Raw genomic sequence first — 19,255 nt, forward strand, 5'->3', positions numbered from 1 at the left:
TAATAGTTTAAAAAGTATAAAAGTTACAAAGTTGAAAAGTCATAGCACACATGTCATAAGTAAGACCTACGTAACGCAGTTTGAATGAAGTTTCTACGTTAAACGGTTCAAGCTGATTTGCGTGCGTTAGAAGAATAATAAGAAGAAGAAGCCTAGGAAGAACAGTACAGTGCATTTTCATGCACTGTAATAAGAAGAAGAAGTCTAGGAAGAACAGTACAGTGCATTTGCATGCACTGTAATAAGAAGAAGTCTAGGAAGAACAGTACAGTGCATTTGCATGCACTGTAATGACAAGATTTACATCATCCAGCAGGTCTCAGGTCAGCCCTTTGCCTCTGATGAAAAATGCAGGCAAATTGGCAAAGTTTTGAAAAAGCACTCAGTGTTACAATGTAACAACTATATGTAAGTACCAGAGAGGGTTAAAGCGGAGCGAGAGGCACAAACGTTCGATAATTTCCGTGTTCTCAATCTGACAGAGATCGATATCCCACTATGACGTCTTTGCGACACGCCTCTTTAAGCAGACGGGAACTGTTCGATTTTTTCTTCCATAGAGATGCATTATGTTGCTCTATCTTGTCAGTAATTAAGGATCTTTGTAGGTACCCACAAATACATAATGTAAGTACAATGATAGTACCTGATAATACATGTTGTTACACAGGTTGTGCCACTGTACCTAATTAGGTAGGTACACTGTAACAGCGAAACATTAAAACAAAGTGTTACCAAATAAAGTATTACCGGCGTCTTCATAAGTTAGGGAGGGTGGTGTTGGTGATTGCTATTGAAATGTAAAAAAAGTTCTCCACTGAAATCAGAACTTAAACAGCCTCAAAATTCTTAATGGTGAGTAATGTCTTAAAAATGTAGCTAACCTAAATTACTAGTTGCACAAAACACTTTTTTTTTTTGTTAAAAAATATATAAGGTTCCCCATGCAAACTTTGAAATGAACAAACTGAACAAGATGTTGGTAGTGTTGCATATTGATATTAAAATATTGAAGAATCAGATGAAAATAAAGGCGTATGGGCCTACAGCACATAATATTGATGATAATTTGACATTGTAAATCACCCACTATTTAGGAGGGTTACCCTCACATAAACGATTAACCGTTTATGTGAGGGGCTGCTCGTTTCAAATGAGTAGCCCTCCATATGATTTCGAGTTCTTCCGGTAACCCTCATCCCCAAAAAGGTTGGAGACCCCTGTATTACACAGTCCCCTTTGGTAGAGGCCCTTGAACTACCACCACTCTGAATTCTTTTAAAGAAATCATGCAGTGGTGGAGGGGCAAGATGATGTATGGCCTTATGGTGCATTCCAGACAGCATTTAAACTAGTGGGATGTGGGATTTATCCTACCTCCAACTACGAAAGATGCACTGGAACGCCTGTCGAAGTGGGAGCTCCTACTCGCGAACTCGTAGGAGCTCAACCTGCCCCGACCTCAAAAAAATGAAGTGGGAGGATTATGGCGGCGCCCATGGAGACATGCTCCGTGAGAGGTAACTTCAAGGAATACGCTATAAACTTCAGGGTAGGGTTGTTTTAGACACGGTAATTAACTTGTTCTTCATATTATGACTTAAAATTGTGTCAACAAAGAATACAACGTATTGTGAAAGTAACGTTATAACGTTATACAGTTAGCCTAGCCTAATATGCTAATGTTACGACGGTATGCTAACGTTACGGCGGTCACCCATGTTTTCTAAACCTCCCACTCCAAAATGCTTGGAACGCTTTGAAGTGGGAGGTAGAACCTTTCAGGTAGGGTAGGTCCCACCTCCCACTCGTTTGGATGAGGTCTGGAATGCAGCATTACACAAAACAGGCATACTTGTCATTTTTTTTTAATTCTCAAAACTCAACAATCTGTGTTTGTCCAGTATGCTACAGTGATGAAATTATACTATATATATTTTTATCCAAGATTTTAATGGCTCTCTTGAAGAGTACTTAAATAGGCGTTTTCATGCGAGTTAGTGACCAGTTTGTGAAACAGTAGGCCTACTCCGTGAGTGAAATCATTGTAGCAAAAAAACAAAAAATCTGCAATCTGACAACACTTAGATTTAGTGGTTCTCTGATCGTAAAAGATCGTGGTAAGTCTGGCTCAAATCGAGTTTTGTGTCTGTAGGAGTCCGCCCTTGGTTTATATTCATGGGTTTCAGCCAGTCCCTTTCCACAGGTGTATAAAATCAAATACCTTGATTATCATGATGCTTGATGCTTGATTAATACACCTGGAAAGGAACCTGATGAAACCCATGAGTAGAATCCCGTTAACGTCAACATACGTTTCGCTAACAGGGCAATGAACATTTAGCAGCTAGCTGCTAGCCTACTTCTAACTTAAACTGACCTTTGCTGAAATTAGCCCACATCTTCGGTTTCATAAGTGCCCGTCAGGGCATGTATTACCACTACGAAACTAACTTTGCCTTCATTTTCACCCAGGAAAATTGATATTACGGTCAGGTATGCCTCTAACGTTAACGTTCATTTGCAATGGGGATGTAATACAGTAGCAACATTACAAAATGCTATCACCGGTTAGCTGCTAGCATGTTCACTTACCACAACCTGTAACTTGACGTTACCAAAATTGAATTCAAAATGTCGATACCTACCCTTACATTCGTGCATGTCCCATTGCCCGAGGTTGTCAAATAAGTAAGTATTAACATCAAAGTGTAACGTTTCCGACCATTAACAAGGCGCTTCACAGGTAACAAAATGAGCAGCTTCTCCAACGGCTTTTTAAAAGGCAACCCAACCTGCGTGTGCACGTCACGAGACATGCTTTAAAAATCCCCGCGACCACGCTAAATGCACGCTAGAGGTGCGCTTGCAGGACTTTTGGGGGGAAGTGGAAACTAAATTCAGCATAATTTGTTCCTCCATGTATCCATTAAAAAAATAAAAAAAAAACATGTCTGCGATATCATCACATTTAGAGCAGTGGTTCGTGAACTCGCCGAAAAGGCGGACATAAGTGTTTTGTGTCTATCTTTTAATATTCTTTATTAGGCCTAATTAAGATAATATATTTAATAGGCTACAAAACATATCTTTCCAGGTTAATCTGGGGTCAAGTGGGGCTTGAAAATTCTTCATCTCCAAAGTGTGTGTAATGACAGAACATTTTAAAACCACGAGGCAGACTTCGTAACTGTCTGAGATCTTCCAGACCAGCAACTGAGGTGAGAGCGGCCACGACACACCAGGCAAAATTCCAACCATCCAGCACGGTGAGGGGGGGGGAACTTCAGGGACACGATTTGACAAATCACAATTCATGTTTATGATCCATGACTCAACTGCCTGAGGGCTATACCTGCAAGCTATATTTATTGTTGCACAGCTGTGGCGCATAAAAGCTAAATGTTACATTTATTATCCATCTTCATGACAAGTGTGAACATAAAGATGGTGCAGGATGGCACTGTTTCAGTAAGGATGTAAGTGTGTGGACAGGCATTTGACCTGCGGGTTGACCTCCGGGTCAGAATGTGCAGAGAATTCCAGGGCCCATTTCCATTTGAAACTTGGATATAACATAAAACAGGCGTATGGCAGATAGTAATTTCCTCACAAAGCATGGCATTTATTCATTTGAACGTGAGTGTATAGGCCTAAGCTCGAATCTCGCGTTTAAGTCTCAACTCGAATGCAAGTTCAAACCCTGGTAATCTTTCAGATTAAGGGTCTGGCAATGCAATGGCCCAACTCGAGGGGCGGCACCAAGCATGCATTTGAAAATCTCACTGCACGCAAGTGGATAACACTGCGACCAATGTTTGCTCTGACTGATTCCAGGCTTCGACGCAATTGGATAACACTACGACCAATGTTTACTGACTTTGAATGTTGCAGCACTGTCGTCATCAGTTTAGCTGCACCTCTGGCCCGCCTACATCAGACACACCGATGTGATTGGTTTCCCCTGATGCCTGAGGTAAAGTAATGTGCAGCATTGTTCGTTGTCAGAGTGTTATCTTGCAGACACAATTCAAATTGTGCTCTTGCAGAACTCAGGATTTCCAGGTTACAGGCAGCACCATGCAGCAGTAAATCGGTGGTGGATTGGAAAATGAAGAGATGAATGTATGCAATATCTTGGACATAGCCTACTTTTCCTGCACATTTGTAGCCCATTGCTGTAATGTAGGCTGTTATGTTGACACATTTGATGGCTTAATATAGCCTTAGGCTATGTTTATGCTATTTGACGCCTTTATCCAAAGTGACATACAAATAAAAACAATAATTAATTTAACAGTGCACAATTTCAAAAAGTAGGTCAGATGGGAGCAGGGCCGTAGCACCAAATGTAGGGCCCCTACAAGAAGTCCTGAAGTCATCGTCCCCTTCTTGCTGGCAAAATCACTGATGAGGTCCTTAAAGTCCATGCTCTTGTCAATGTGCTTTCAATGGAGAGAAGAGCAAGACTGTTCAGTCTATCTTGGCACATGGACCTGAAGTAGTTTTTAACCAATTTCATCTTTCTGAAAGCACGTTCTCCGCTAGCAACGCTTACAGAGTATGAAGGATAATCAACATCAGCCTCTTATCAATAAGCACTCTATAGTCATTCAAGTCAAAATAGTTTCATTTTGCTTTGATGTTAAAGATCATTTAATAGAAACGCACACTTTTGGCAAAATGGTCCCTTTTTACAATTAAACATTATTACTTGGGTATTTTGCTGCCATAATACACATAAGGGACAGCTGAATCTTTGTTTTCTTAATGTACAATTTATTTAAAATTTTACATGCAATTCCTAAGTCACTGGTGTTACCAAAAAGTAAAAGATAATTTTGTGAAAAACTGTACTTTACAAAATGGCTGCAATAGGGAATTGGTTGGGCAAGACTCACTACATTAGGTGCCTCTCATGCAGCGTAATACGTCCTCCCTCGCTCCTCGGGCCTCGATCCTCACTGATCTACATAAAGAATGATGGGGCGGCAACAATGGGATAGTCTAGCCCTTCTTCTATCTTTCTTTATGTAGATCAGTGAGGATCGAGGCCTGAGGAGCGAGGGAGGACGTATAAACACTGCATGAGAGGCACCCATTGAATCCATTTGTATTTAATTTCTCTAAGACCTAAGAAGGTCACACCAGTGATTTGACTAAGGGCTTCAATAAGAAATCATGATATAAATGCTAAAATGTCTGATTGATGAAAGGAGGCTGTGGATTAACATTAACATTAATGTTAGACCATAGACCTTCAAGGAAGTCATTATGATTGCTTGTATTTCAAAATAAGAGTTTTGTTGTGCAGTAACAAATCCTGGGACTGATGGGACAGTGCAAATCCTGGGACTGATGCATTTTTAACAAAAATAATCATATTAATTTCATATTTTGTTTTAAATATGCCTGTAGTCGTATTATTGCAGTTAAACTATATTTCAAACGCATGTTTTTGGTGTCAGAATTTGGCAATCTTTATACATGAGGGTTGGGACTGACACTTTTGTGGTGCTTGGAAGGAATCCAAATCCATTTACAAATACTCACTTTGATGGCTCAAAAACACGTGGTTGTTCAATTATATTGTTTTACTTATATTGCAACAAATAGTTGTTTTTCAAGTGTAATAACAGATCTGTAAAGTGTTGGGACAGAAAAGTGTGCATAATGGCCCTTGAACTCAGCTCTTCTTGTCTCAAGTCTGTATCAGTGGAGAATGAGGGGGTTGCTGCAGGACCACTTTCTGTGACAGTTTCTGGAATGTGCTTCACAAATTAAGTTTCAGCAAACTGGCTGGATGTTGGTCATTCAATTGTGTAGGCTAATATCATGACGTCTGGGAAATAGCCAGTTCGTCTGTCAATTGTTTTATTAGCCTATATACTCTAAACCTTTATTATGATCCTCAACAACCATAATCTTAATTTAAACGTATCACTTCAAGCCTGAAATCCTGTTTTTAAGATGCCTGGCTGGTCGCACTGGCTCCTTGTACACTGCATTAACTAAATATCTTATATAGCAGCCATTTTGTAAAATGCAGTTACTAACTTGTAGTCATTAAATGGTTGTGCCCATTGTTACAATACTCTCTGGCAAGGTCACACACATATGCTTTCTCTCATTGTCCTCAAAACTATGGGTTGACTGTGCTTTTGCAGATACTGCCCCCACATGGTGGCATGGTCTGACAATGCAGGCTGACCCCCATTTGTAAATCTCATCTAAAACTGCCTTGTCTTGTTTTTTTTTTCTTCTTTCTTTTAAATTCGTTTTTCTGTGGTTTTCTTTACTGTGTGACTTTCTGTGACCATATTTATATTATATGGTCTTGCTCTGGACTTTTGGTGACTAACATTGTTTGTGAGTGTGCTTTAGAAATAATTGACATTGACAATATATCAGATTGCTTTGTTAGTAAAGGTGGAATTGCATGGTTAAAGGGTGGGTCGATAGTTTCAAAATGAACTCTGAAGTCTGCAACTAGGATACGACCGGAAAACAATTAAAAATAGAGGGAGCCATATGTATTCACAAAGTAAATTTGAGGTTATTTATAAAATATATATATATACCAAAACCACTGAGGAAAGTAAATACATCTGGCCCTACAAACAACTGACTTTAGACATATCTCAGGTTTCAGGAGCATTTCCCAAAGTTGCCTGTTTTGGACAGCTCTCTGAGTTTCCACTGTCTCAATGATCATAAAAAACAGTGAACATTCTCAAAGCTCCTGTACTCTCAGTATAAGAAAGCATGTATTTGTTAGCAAGTGCAGAAAACTGAGCTATGTGTAACTATCTGACTATCTGGGCGCTGTCAAAAATGATCACAAAACACTGAATTTTGAGACAAGTCACTGCAAACAAGAAATGTCTACTATACTGTATCTACTGTTGTTATTATTTGAAGTACACAACTACAAAAACAATACAGTATTTACTGATTGCACATAAACAAAATGCATTAACGTATTGAATATATCCCAAGTTCTACCAGAATAATTTTAACCCAGGTACGTAGTGGAAGTCTGACGTAAACAAACAAAACTTATGAAATTTGATTGTTTGCCAACTGTATGTCCTATAAACTATATGGAACACCATGAAGTAGTAACTGACCTCATAACACATATTTCATTCACCAAAAAGTCATTGTTTTGAAATATATTGCGCACATCTAAATAATAGCAGGGAAACAAGCCTACAGGCATACAGCAGAGTCCAACATTGGGTACCATTAATTTCTCTTGGGGTAATGTTCAACACCCTAATGTTCACACTGACAGTTTTTGGTGCATTTTTTTTTTTTTCTTAAATCAATAACTACAGATCACTCAAAGGGGAACTACATACTTACTGTGCTATTTCGTAGTTCCCTTCTGAACTCATTCGCACAGGAACCATGAATTGACCTAATTACTGCAATGGCTACTTATGCATACTGACCGAAAAAGGCTACAAATGGCATAAATGACTAGTGAAATATTACTAATATTAATATAGGAGGGCAGTTATTTACAAATAATGTTGGCTTAAAGTCTTACATTTACCTTAATCACAACGTTGCTTTGTGGCACAGTTTATCTTACAGGGGTAAACACACAACAGGCAAAGTATCATGTTTCCCAAAAAGGTCCTCACCTTAAAAAACCTTAAAAAGTTTTGCCAATGTGAGGATGCTTGATGTGGAGTGTTTTAAATGAGTAACTAATAATGAATATCTTGGATAGATCATAACAGTACTAACATTCTTCTGTTAACCATGAAATTCTTAAATCCTTAAGTTTTATTTCCGACTAGCTGATTTAACTATGTCTCTTGAATGCAGAGGGGAAAACAACAAATACTGGAGCTCGAATAAAACAAAGGTAATAAAATTAAGTTAGAAAAAAAGACAAAGAGACAAGGCCATTACCACCCTCAATACAGTATAACAACATGTTGTCTTCATTGTCCATTATTGTGTCATTTTGATTTCAATGGATAAAAATAGTTCTACTGCAAAATCTTCTCCCTCAAAATCTCATATGTATTCTGAGGTTTCTGAGTGTTACATCTTGAAAAAGATTGTATGGTCTTCATAATTGTTTTCTGACAATTGAGGCAATGTCGATGGCGGGGGTGCAGACAGACAATCAGAGGAGTGAGCAGGGTGCTACTGATCTGTTGGTATATCTCTGTCTGTTTCAGCCTTGGACGGCTGACTTGGAGATGGTGTGTGGGGTGGACGGGAGACCGGGGCAACACCATGAGCCATGGGCAAAGTTCCTGCAACAATGCCCTCCATAGCAGCACCTGTGCCCATTAAGCCTCCTGCAGTCACCCCAACCAGACTGGAGGAGAATCTGATAAATAGAAAATACAGTGACATGAACATCAGTATATATTACTACTGCTATTGTAAGAATCATAGACAGATCATAGACATCCTTACACTTTTCTAAGGATTTCTACCACATAGTCCTAAATAACTCTGTGTGACTCTGTCTGTGAAGTCTGTGTTCAGTACAGTCAATGCTCTGGAGTTATTCCAACTATGCTCAGTGTTGTTTTCAAAACAAGATAATTCTCACTTTGAATAAGCTGTACATAAGTGTATTGTTTTTACCTATAAGTACCAGCTCCATTAAGTTCAGGGTGTACTGTGCTGGGGTCCATGCTAGGCCACTGAGGTGCAGTCTTTAGATATTCCTTATTCACACAATTCTTCAGACTGTCAGGAATGCGTCCTATAGGAAAGAAAGAATTAATGTCAGGTGTCAATCATGTATGAATACTTACATTCACTTTTTGTTACTTATCCACAGATTCTGTTCAAGTTGTTGTATGTTAAACAATACAAAACAACACTGTAAAACAATTTATTATCTGATTCTCACTTCAGAGCAATATTTGAAATGACAGACTGAGACAGAGTTTACCCATCCCACTGTTCATAGGAACCGAAGACCAGACCATACCTGTTATGGCACGTCGCACCTCCTTAGCTGCCTCCTCCCTGGCTTCAACTGATGCCTGTTCACTGTACCAGGATGTGTGGGGTGTACAGATGAGATTTGGGGCATCTTTCAAAGGGCCTTGGGAGAAACTAAACAAAGAAAGCATTCATCAAGGAAACAGCCAATTGAAAAAAAAATGCTATCATGCTATAAAAAAAGCATACAAAATTGTAAATAAAGAAAATAAATGAGACAATATAGTGCTCAAAAAAGGCCTGACTGACCCCTTTTTTGAGATGGAGGAGGGCATTTAAGGGCCCTATCTTACACACAGTGCATAATGGCGTCAAACACAATACATCTTGCTCCTCTCTTACACCAACATATTTACCATCATAATGATGATTTTTTTTCACCAAGCACACAGGTTCACAAGTTCTCAGATCAACATTGTATACTCACAGGTGTGTCAATGAAAACATAAGTTTAGTCAGGTGCATGATAATTTGTGATGATAATCAGTGGCGTTATCATTTTTAGTGGCGTTAAAATAACAATGTTAAAAAAAAGTCAAAGGCACATGTAATCCACAGCTGTTTTGAAGGTGCACTGACCTAGCAACGAGTCCCAGGCAACAGACTGGTGTTCTTGGATAAATGGATTTTTATTCAGTCATTCAAATATTATTGGGGTAAGTGTTACTTTGTTCAGGCTATACTTTCTATTGTAAACCCCTTAGTGAAAGTAAATAAGTGTACATTTTGTTGTCGCCTAGGAGTTTGAATACTAGACAAATGCATTCCATGTATGAATACCACAAAAGGATTTTGTACTATGCAGTTCTCAGACAAGCACCTACTGAGACACAGTTGGATGCTCTGTAGTAGGACACACAAATAACATTTTGCACTATCTCTTGAGTTAGTAAAATTGAAAATGCAAACCTGAAGGGCTCAGTCTCATGTACATCTAGGGCAGCACCCCGTATTCGGCCCTCCTTCAGTGCTTGTGCAAGTGCCTTCTCATCCACGAGCCCACCTCGGGCAATGTTTACCAGGAAGGCCCCCTGCCGCATCTGTTGAAACAAAGACAACAAAGCATTATAGTCAAATGGCTCACATGATCCTGCCTACATTATTTACTGTTAGCAGTTTACATAATATATCCATTTGTCCGTTTGTGAGTGAGCGAATGCGCTTGTGTGTAGGCACATATGTGTTCCTGTGTGAATGTGTGTTTAAATGTGAAACGTCTTCACATTACATGCTGCTCCCAAACAGATGAAATTCGCGGATGTACATGCCCATATCCAGAAGCAGTGATAATAGGGGTTCAAACAGCTATTGAAATGTGTCAGTTGCTGGAAAATCCAGACCCTTGTAATCTTTCAGATTAAGGGTCTGGACATGAATAATGTAATGGCCCAACTCGAGGTGCGGCACCAAGCATACATTTGAAAATCTCACTGCACGCAATTGGATAACACTACGACCAATGTTTACTCTGACTGATTCTGGACTGATTCTGCACTTCGACGCAATTGGATAACACTACGACCAATGTTTACTGACTTTGAACGTTGCAGCGCTGTCGTCATCAGTTTAGCTCGCCTCTGGCCCGCATATATAACATACACCTATGATACACTGTGATTGGTTTCCCCTGATGCCTGGGGTTAAAGTAACGCGCATCACTGCTACCTCCCAGGGACAAAAGTGCACAAAATGTACCGTGCATGCAAGTTAACTTTCAGTTAACTTTGCACTTTCAGATCACAAGATTTTGGCGGGTGAATTCTGATTGACTGTTGGTGGCCATTTTGTTGAATGAGCCAAATGAAACTCAAGGAGATGAGAACAAATGTGGCCAGGTGCAAACATACCAAATTTCTGTAAAATAATAATAAAAAAAAACAAAATGCAGCTTAAGCGGTTCTTGAGTACTGAGTCCCTTCTGTGCAGAATTTCATGATTTCATAAATGGAAGGGAGGTTATATTCCTCATCAGCTTAGTGTGGCTACATTCCTATCAAGTTTCAGGTACCCCATGTTTCAGTGTCCTGGGTATTATTGACCAAAAATCTGTGGGAAACAAAACCTAATAAGAACTTCTTTGATACAAATATTATAACTGCACTGTGCTAGTGCAACAATTTACAATTTGACAATTAATCTTGGCTTCATGGTACAGTACTGCTTCATTTAACACTAAATATGCTAAATATGAAATATAAGGTGATTTGACAAGGATGTTTCCTGAGCACATACAACATGTGTTAAGGCCTTACATACAATAAATCTGATAATTTTTGTTTCACCGTGAATTTGTTTTAATTGTATAAAAAAAAAGCGAAAGGCTAGTGTATGGTTAAATTCACTGATGGAATGCAGTTTGGCATTGTGTGATGACCTCGAAAACGCTATTGTTTCTCATCTACCAAAGACTTTCTCTTTTATGTGAAACTCTGGAAAACTGGCCACATCATTTAGAACATCGAAGTAAAAACATGGACCGTACACAACAGACAGGTGGGGGTGCTAATGTTCAAAAGATCATATATGTTTTTAATGTGAACTTGTAAATAGGATGTACAGTTCAGCCAAAATTATTCATAGCCATAGATTTGGTCCAGAATTATTGTGGAGACATGCGAGGCATGCTTGGTAGCTATTATAAGAGCCTTTTTTTAGTGCTGTGGTGGTAAATACATCTGTTTCCATTGATCCACCAAGGGTGTGAATTATTTTGGATATGGCATTTTTCATATAAAGATGAAAACTCATGTTTCATGTTTCTATCACATTATCTGACAACATTTTGGCATGTGATAGCATACTTTTCAGTCAGAACAAACATACTGGTCAAGAGAAAACATTAAATTGATATTTGCCAGGGGTATGAACAATTTCAGGCTTAACTGTATATTACACATGCAAGAAACCCTCAAATGGTAAATTCTGAATGATGGCTAACCATAAGCATAATGTAATATAGAAATGCTGTGAAAACACTAGCACCCACCCAATATACATTCCAAACTATATTCTAATTGTTGCACGTATAATGTTGTTGACACAAGATATTTAACTGACCAGATATCTTGCAAATTTAAGAGGCATGGGGAGATTGAGGTTATTTGTACGGCAAATGTTTACTATTTTATATTCTGTGCCAACTTGCATTTGTGTTTGGTCTAGTTATATGTCATAATTTATCACACCAAATGTGCCTGAAAGACTCATGGTGTAAAATAACACTATAGCTGAGATTAGTGTAGCAAGGTACTGAGTGGCAGTCTCAATACTTCTGACACATCTACTAATATGAATGGACAGGCTAAACTAATTCAGAGGTGCAGTTATGGATTCATTGCAGTTACCTGTTTGATGGTGAAGTCATTGATAAGGTGATGGTTGTGTTCATTTAGACTACAGTGTAAAGATACACAGTCTGAATGAATGAGAAGGTCCTGCAGTGTTGACATTCGCTGAAGACCCAGGGAACGCTCCACCCCATCAGACAGATATGGGTCGTAAAATATCACATTGAACCCAAAAGCCTTTGCACGCAAAGCCACAGCCTGGCCGACCCGCCCTGCACAGCATCAATTAAAAAAAAAAAAAACGTATTAGACCACACCCTCAATAATTTCATCCGTGCAAAATGGCAATGACAAGATCAAAATCTCAGCTATTGGAAAATGGAATGCCACTCCCCCACTCACCCAGACCGATGATTCCCAGAGTTTCTCCGCGTATCCGAGCAGCTCCTCCGGCAACCTCCCTTATCTGCTCCACACTCCCAGCCCGTGTGCCCTCGCGCAGTGCTTGGTGCATCCATGTGACTCTCCGGTATAAATTGAGGATGAGACAGAGGGCAGTGTCTGCTGTCTCCTCCACCGATGAAGACGGCACATTACACACTGCAATACCTGGTGGGGGTAAAGAAAGCTTGTGAAAGACCATATGCAGTAGATGAATGAACTCAGGATACCACAAAACAGATAGCTGGTTTAGTTTAGAAAATCTACTGACTGGCTATATGCTCATCGCCCTACTGTATTATCTTTAAGGGAACTTCACAGCATTAAAGCAACTACAATACATTTGTCCACCTTGTATACTGTGTGCCATGAATAAAACAACACAATGGAGGAGTTGATATCCATGCCCCTTGGTGTCAATAATCAATACCATTACATGCTACAACAGTACTCAGTTAATCAAAAAATGTAATGAAAAGGGTCATGATCCTACCCCATCAATGTTACGTAGTGCAATATGAAGCATTCTAGGCTCACATTGGCAATATCAGACCTTCATTCATCTACACCTACATGAATCAGTGTAGCATCACAATGAGTTTGATGCCGTTATCTAAACAGCTGCATTGTGTTGCATTAAATTGGCTCTTGAGATAAACTTCAACAGGGAGAAAGCATTTTGTAGCACAGTGGATAAAGCAACACCCATGGAGCTCAACTGTAGACTACATGTAGCTCACTATGATAATTTCTTCAGAAGACGAAAACGTAAAGTTGGCCAGAATAGATTGCTGTTTGCAAGCTCAAAACTGCAAGGGCACGGAAACCGCAAAAGAGCACAGGTGGACTTGCTATAGGCGGTGGTCAATTCTGCATGAAGTGCAACAGTTCAGATTTTCTCACCAGAGAATATAGCTGTTATAAGTGTAAGGGCCTCAATGGAAACTACAGTTATTTGAATGACCCAAAAGCAATTTAGATACATTTAGAATGCATGTGAAGCTACAGCACAGACATGATCACATTGTACCCAGCGGGACATTAAGAGGTTTAAGTATGTACAGACAAAAGCACAAAAAGCTACATGTTTACGTGAGAGAAAGACAACGGTTCAGGTCCATGGTAAAGAAAACAAGACGCTATTTGCCATGGACCGGTGCTAATCTGAGGGATAGTCAAAACATAAAGCATGATCAATCAGCATAAAACCACTGCACCTGGACATTCAGGCAAAATGTTGTACACACAACACAGTATTTTGCCGTCCAAAACATGCATACAGTAATATTAATGAAAGACTGTTCAGTTGTATTGTTATGATTTGGTGTGCATCTGTGTGAAGAGGATGCAATTGACGTTTACTTTTTATATCGATTGTGTATTATAGTTAAAGCGGAATTAAAGTTAGGTTGAATAGAGAAATTGAAAACATTCTGAACTTTCCTCAACGAAAAGAACACAAAAAGGATTTGCACAATACTGAAGAAAGTGAACAGTGACCAAACAGAATGAGTATTTCCTTGCTATTTCAGATATTGAGCTAACCTACTAAATACTATCAAAAACATAATATTGATTTTTAATGCGAAAACAGTTCATATTCTTAAGTAAATATGAATACCTACCTAGCTCTGCAGCTGCCTTGATGTCCACATTATCGAAGCCACTGCCTATTCTTACAATGATGCGCAGGCTCTTGAACTTGTCCAGGTCATCACGAGAAAGTGTTATGGTATGGTACATGAGAGCTCCCACTGCCTCATTTAATACCTGAGGGGAAAAAAAATGTTCTAAATATTTGAACCTCTGACACTATGAAGCAGGTATGTTTTGGAGAACACATGAGGTGTGAAAACTGACCAAAAGCAATGCTTTATTTCACTTTATGATTATAGATGAGAATGAGAGGAGAGATACATAAGGAAAATGTGTTACCCATGCAGTGTGGAAGAGGAAAGATAGTATTGATTACATCTCACATTGATTGTATAGATCTCACAATATATCACGTTTGTAACATACTGTAATAGTGAATGATGGCATAGTAGCATATGATGAGTAGCAGAATTCCAGTAAACTAAGCAGCATATTACCTTTTCATGTATCTCCTGGGTTGACTGGGCATCGCAGAATGCAACGGTAGCCACATCCTTCAGAACAGGCATTTCCACAGTACAGTCACGGCCATCTAGGAGCGCCACTAATGGGCGCGGATGCATCGGTCCATTGAGGATAGGGGGACGAATTCCTGGAAAAGTGATTGATCAGGTGTATATCTTAGGATACACTCAACAGTCTGCAGCAACACTGTTTAAGAAGTAATTAAATAACTTCCTCACTTAATCATGCATCATAAAATAAATGGATGGAAATGTGCAAATGAAACAATGGAGTAAGATGGATCAATTTTCAAGGACACAATAACATTTAACTAGTAGTAAAAGCGCTTACCTATCAAGCATTAATACCAAAATAAAGTGTGTGTGTGTGTGTGTGTGTGTGTGTGTGGGTGTGTGTGTGTGTGTGTGTGTGTGTGTGTGTGTGTGTGTGTGTGTTGGATATCATTTTAAGTTAGGGTTAGGGTCTCTTCCCAAATCACTTTCAGGCTGTGCAAGAGATACTGATATTTTCCTAAGAGGAAATAGCAATGTGGCAGTTCCTTTCATAAAAGAGACAGCAGATATTTAGTGCCTCCACAGACCTGACAGTTTTATCTAATAGTATGCTATCAAACCCAATCGTATAGACACGTATAGCACAAGCTACATTTAACATCTTCCTCTACAGCTTTCATGTTATTTTCAAATATCTGTTCAAATAAAGATATAATTTTCAGATATGTATTTAGAGATAAATATTGACTGTGCAGTTATAGTCACTTCCTTTACCACAACTCCATTGCTGAACACAGAATGATGTTGCACTGGTGTTCACAAATTCCCATACCATTTAAATTGACATCCTCCTGTATTAATGCCTTTCTTTGGTAGATATTTTAGCCAGATCCATTTAGGCTGAAACCCTATTAATACCTGAAGTCATTTTCGCTCACACTGCTCCCATTTTTAGAGATGACCTAATATACACTGATCTTAAGGATTATTTGAGGATACTACTGATCATCCACCAGGAATCAAAAAATATATTGCCTCAATGTGTTAAATTCTGTGTATCTACATTACAGGAGAAGCAAGCACAACAGAAAACGAAGAGACAAAACCATAACCAAACAATATGGAGAGCCTACAAGGCTGGCAGCACTCACACCATATGGTTGTGGATGGCTGCTTTGAGTATTGGAGGCCTACTAAAAGCAGCCATAATGGCCATGCAAAAAAATGCCCCTCCTTCAGTTCTCAGTCATTCCTCCTCCCCCTCTCTGCCTGTGAGAGTCTCAGCTAGCCACGTAGGGAGGGGCTGAGTGGGTGATACTGCTGCAGTACCCCACCCTGCCCCCCACACAGGCTGGAATGCGCATGCGTTCGAACACACAAAAACAATGCAGGAAGAGCCTACAGGAACACTAGCTCACACAGACACAGAGGAATTAAAAATACAAGCATGCAATCACGAAAGCCTGTTCGGCCGCCTCCCCACCATCTCACTCCCCACGCCCGTAGAAAAAGAGCAGAATTACTCAACCCCCCAACCTTGCATGCTGCAGCCGACCAGCCTGTCTTCCTTTCTCCCACTCCACTTACACTTGCCGTCAAAGCGCTCTAGCTTGGCGTCCTCCCAGCTAAGGGTTCTCCTCCTCCTTTGAAACGCAGAGCACCAATCAGAGACAAAGGTCACTTTGTCTTACCCAATCAGCATTCCTTTTGTTTGGAGAAGGCACCCGATTGGTCAGTTTGCCCAAGTGTTTGTCCTTAATGTCTTTAAAGAAGCAGTGTGCACCATGATGCGTAGATGAAGTGTGATCAGTTGTTGAACTAAAATTAAACCGTCTCTGAATATTTCCTGTTTTGGAAACACAAAATGCAAGTCATGTTTATTTTCATTGCGGTATATACATCCTTCTCATTTTGTTATGTATTTGGAAAAATATAGAATTTGGTTTCCAATTTTTGAGTTCAATACAAATATGTAACAAAAATACCATTATAAATAAACTTTCTTGCACATTTTATGTGTTTCTTACATAATCATTCTTCTCAGCGCAATCTATTTTTGTTAAATTGTCTAAAACACAATGTACTTATTGCCAACATACAAAAAATGGGTAGGTAATTTATGTTGTTTCAGCCAATGAAGAAAACTTGACGCCTCATCTGATCTGACCTGACAATTAAGTGACATATCTAGCTTACGACAGAGGTTGGGTTGTGTCCCCCTCTGTAAAAAAAAATAACGGACTTTTTTTGAATGCTTCCTTAAGTGGGGGAGGGTACTTTGTGTTTTTTTCCCTCATTACCCCACCCTGACTATGTCCCTGCAATTAGTCTTGAAAACAAATGAACCATAGAGGTTGTGTCTTTCAAGCGTGATATTATGTCAGACTAATCAAACAGAGAAATACTGTCTACAAAATAATTGTTCATATCATGATTAAATCATGTACTCTGTTTAATTGATTTAATAATTGAGCTATCTATAAAATGATTTTGTTTCACTTTACTGTACATCAAAATCAAAACTATATACCAATCAACAACAATTGACCATTTTATGGCATGTGGTTATGAGACTCTGCATATAGACTATCTATATATTTTTGACCCAAAAAAGTGGTTATACCTCTCTTGTTTGTTCATGTTTATCCACAGCTTGGTTACTTATAGGCTTGATGTTTTAAAATCATAGATGGTTTGGTTAACAATTATTTCTCATGATGGCCTACATTTTACAGAGACTTGGGGTATTGCAAATTGAAATTTTTTTTCTAGTCCTCCACCATATTCTTATTGTAATCAAATTAGCATTAACCTTTTTCCGCTAACCCTAACTCTGCACAAGCCATGGGCTACTCGCTATGTTCAGGGTATGTGTGTGTGTGTGTGTGTGTGAGAATGGAGGGGGACTAGGACTCAAATTGCCTGTAGCTGACCCCTGCAAAAATCTTTTGCCAAGTCTCGCGCCCTTCGCTCCAACTAGCAAAAAAATTGAAAGTCTGACTTTCATCCTTTTTACATTCATTCCTTTTTTTTAGATGCAATTCAAATAGGTAGGACAGACGTAGTCAGTGCTTTCAGCCCAACACTGCAAATAGGGAGCAGATTGCTGAGTTTAATGGTACACCAGAACCTGTGAGCGACGCAACTGTCCTGCCAGGAGCTGGGACCCCCACTACAGCAGCAGGACTGGGGCCAATGGAAGGAACAATGAAGCTAGCTTGCCTTGCCAAGGACCTACCAAGTCTAGCTAGTGGCTCAAGTCAATGACTGGTAAGCAGAGGAAATGATATTCTGGCCCTGGATGGATAAGCACTATTAGTCCTCATAGCTCTCCAACCAGCAGAGAAGGCCTGATGGAGGAGCGCTACAGCTCCTACAGCTCTATTTCTGACAGGGAGTTTTAACTGATGATGAGACTAGTCATGAGAGCTACATACATATGATGCTGATTTTTGCTCATTTGCCCAGCACATGAAAACAAGACGTTTGTCTGGAGCTTATAGCCAGAGCAATACTGGAAGCGCTTCCAAGGGGGATCCCTACAGGGGTATTCCTGGCAGAGGCTAAGCGAGTTAAGCACGTCCTGTGGGCCTCTTATTAATTAAAAAAAAAATAATAATTACTGATCGGTATAAAACTGAAAGTATGCCTGGCAAGCATGCAAGACAGCGAGGAAGAACCCTCCCGTCAAGCCACCGCTACAGCTCCTTAATGACCTTCGCAGGGGCCACGGAGAGCAGCAGGGCAGTCTGTACAGACATACGATGCTAACAGCTGAAGCTCGGCCGGTTTGGTCGGACACGCGATCTTTACCGTACACTAGACACAACATAGGAGGCACATCTAGCCAGGCCATTGTGGGCAGAGGGTCCACCATGGGCCCTCCCTGGTCTGCCCCAGAATCCTGCTTGGGTCAAGTGAGTTGAGACCTCAGGGTTGGAAAGTAACCACACTGTTTAACCATAGTTACAGAAGAAAATTAACAAGTCACTGCAGGGGACAGACTTGTTATATAGACGTTAACTATGTGTTATGGTCAGCCAGCATTACGGATCTATGCATCATTGGGGTGGCCATGAGGCTGTTGGTGCCCCTGCAGCTGACCAGTGGGGCTGCCATGTCAATGCAGCCAGATCCAAAGCATCCACAAAATCCCCACCATCAAAGTTTTCAGAAGGATACAAATGGCGTACAATAAAATATAAAATCTTAAGATCCAAGTTAGCTTTTGCAAAATCTTGGAAACAATGACAAATTATGAGCCAATTCAAGCATTACCTTGACTTGAAGGGAGTTGGATCATTGTACGCCCAAACTGCCAAAAGACATTATGCATAAGCTTTAAGAGCTAAAACACGGTGTAGCTATTAAACATACATGAAACATGTGAACTTTGAAGATGGTCTCCTACCTTTGAAGGCAGCAGCA

At 39.7% G+C, this 19,255-nt stretch overlaps 2 protein-coding genes across 5 annotated transcripts in view; both read right to left on the reverse strand.

Moving 5' to 3' along the window:
- Positions 1-2,779, reverse strand: part of LOC134080352 (uncharacterized) — a 257,953-nt gene extending 255,174 nt beyond the window's left edge. For both annotated transcript variants that reach the window (XM_062536752.1, XM_062536751.1), the window contains exon 1: positions 2,649-2,779. The gene's annotated coding sequence lies outside the window, so the exon portion shown is untranslated. The remainder of the gene's footprint in view (positions 1-2,648) is intronic.
- A 4,112-nt stretch (positions 2,780-6,891) lies between these two features.
- LOC134080353 (C-terminal-binding protein 1-like) lies at positions 6,892-19,142 on the reverse strand. Of its 3 annotated transcripts, XM_062536754.1 has the most exons (10): positions 19,106-19,118; positions 16,364-16,470; positions 14,807-14,961; positions 14,339-14,483; positions 12,675-12,881; positions 12,330-12,544; positions 9,895-10,025; positions 8,972-9,099; positions 8,620-8,740; positions 6,892-8,356 (listed from the first exon to the last, which is right to left on the reverse strand). In XM_062536754.1, exons 2-10 carry the CDS (start codon positions 16,368-16,370, stop codon positions 8,167-8,169), a joined length of 1,299 nt encoding a protein of 432 aa, XP_062392738.1. In that variant the 5' UTR covers positions 16,371-16,470; positions 19,106-19,118; the 3' UTR covers positions 6,892-8,166. The 3 variants fall into 3 exon arrangements, with proteins under 3 accessions (XP_062392738.1, XP_062392737.1, XP_062392739.1); XM_062536753.1 differs by lacking the exon at positions 16,364-16,470 and having other exon boundaries at positions 19,106-19,142; XM_062536755.1 differs by lacking the exons at positions 16,364-16,470; positions 19,106-19,118 and adding an exon at positions 15,660-15,788.
- Positions 19,143-19,255: the final 113 nt, after the last annotated feature.

This window comes from Sardina pilchardus, chromosome 5 (genome assembly GCF_963854185.1).
Source record: "Sardina pilchardus chromosome 5, fSarPil1.1, whole genome shotgun sequence".
Lineage (NCBI taxonomy): Eukaryota > Metazoa > Chordata > Actinopteri > Clupeiformes > Clupeidae > Sardina > Sardina pilchardus.

What these genes read in the sequence shown, in the direction of transcription:
- LOC134080353 (XM_062536753.1), bottom strand. Translation starts at nt 19,130, where the DNA reads ATGATCCAACTCCCTTCAAGTCAAG. An exon ending in GGTGCGACGTGCCATAACAG is followed by an intron (nt 8,741 to 8,971) that starts GTATGGTCTGGT and finishes TCTTTCCTATAG; the next exon opens with GACGCATTCCTGACAGTCTG. An exon ending in AATGGAGCTGGTACTTATAG is followed by an intron (nt 8,357 to 8,619) that starts GTAAAAACAATA and finishes TCTATTTATCAG; the next exon opens with ATTCTCCTCCAGTCTGGTTG.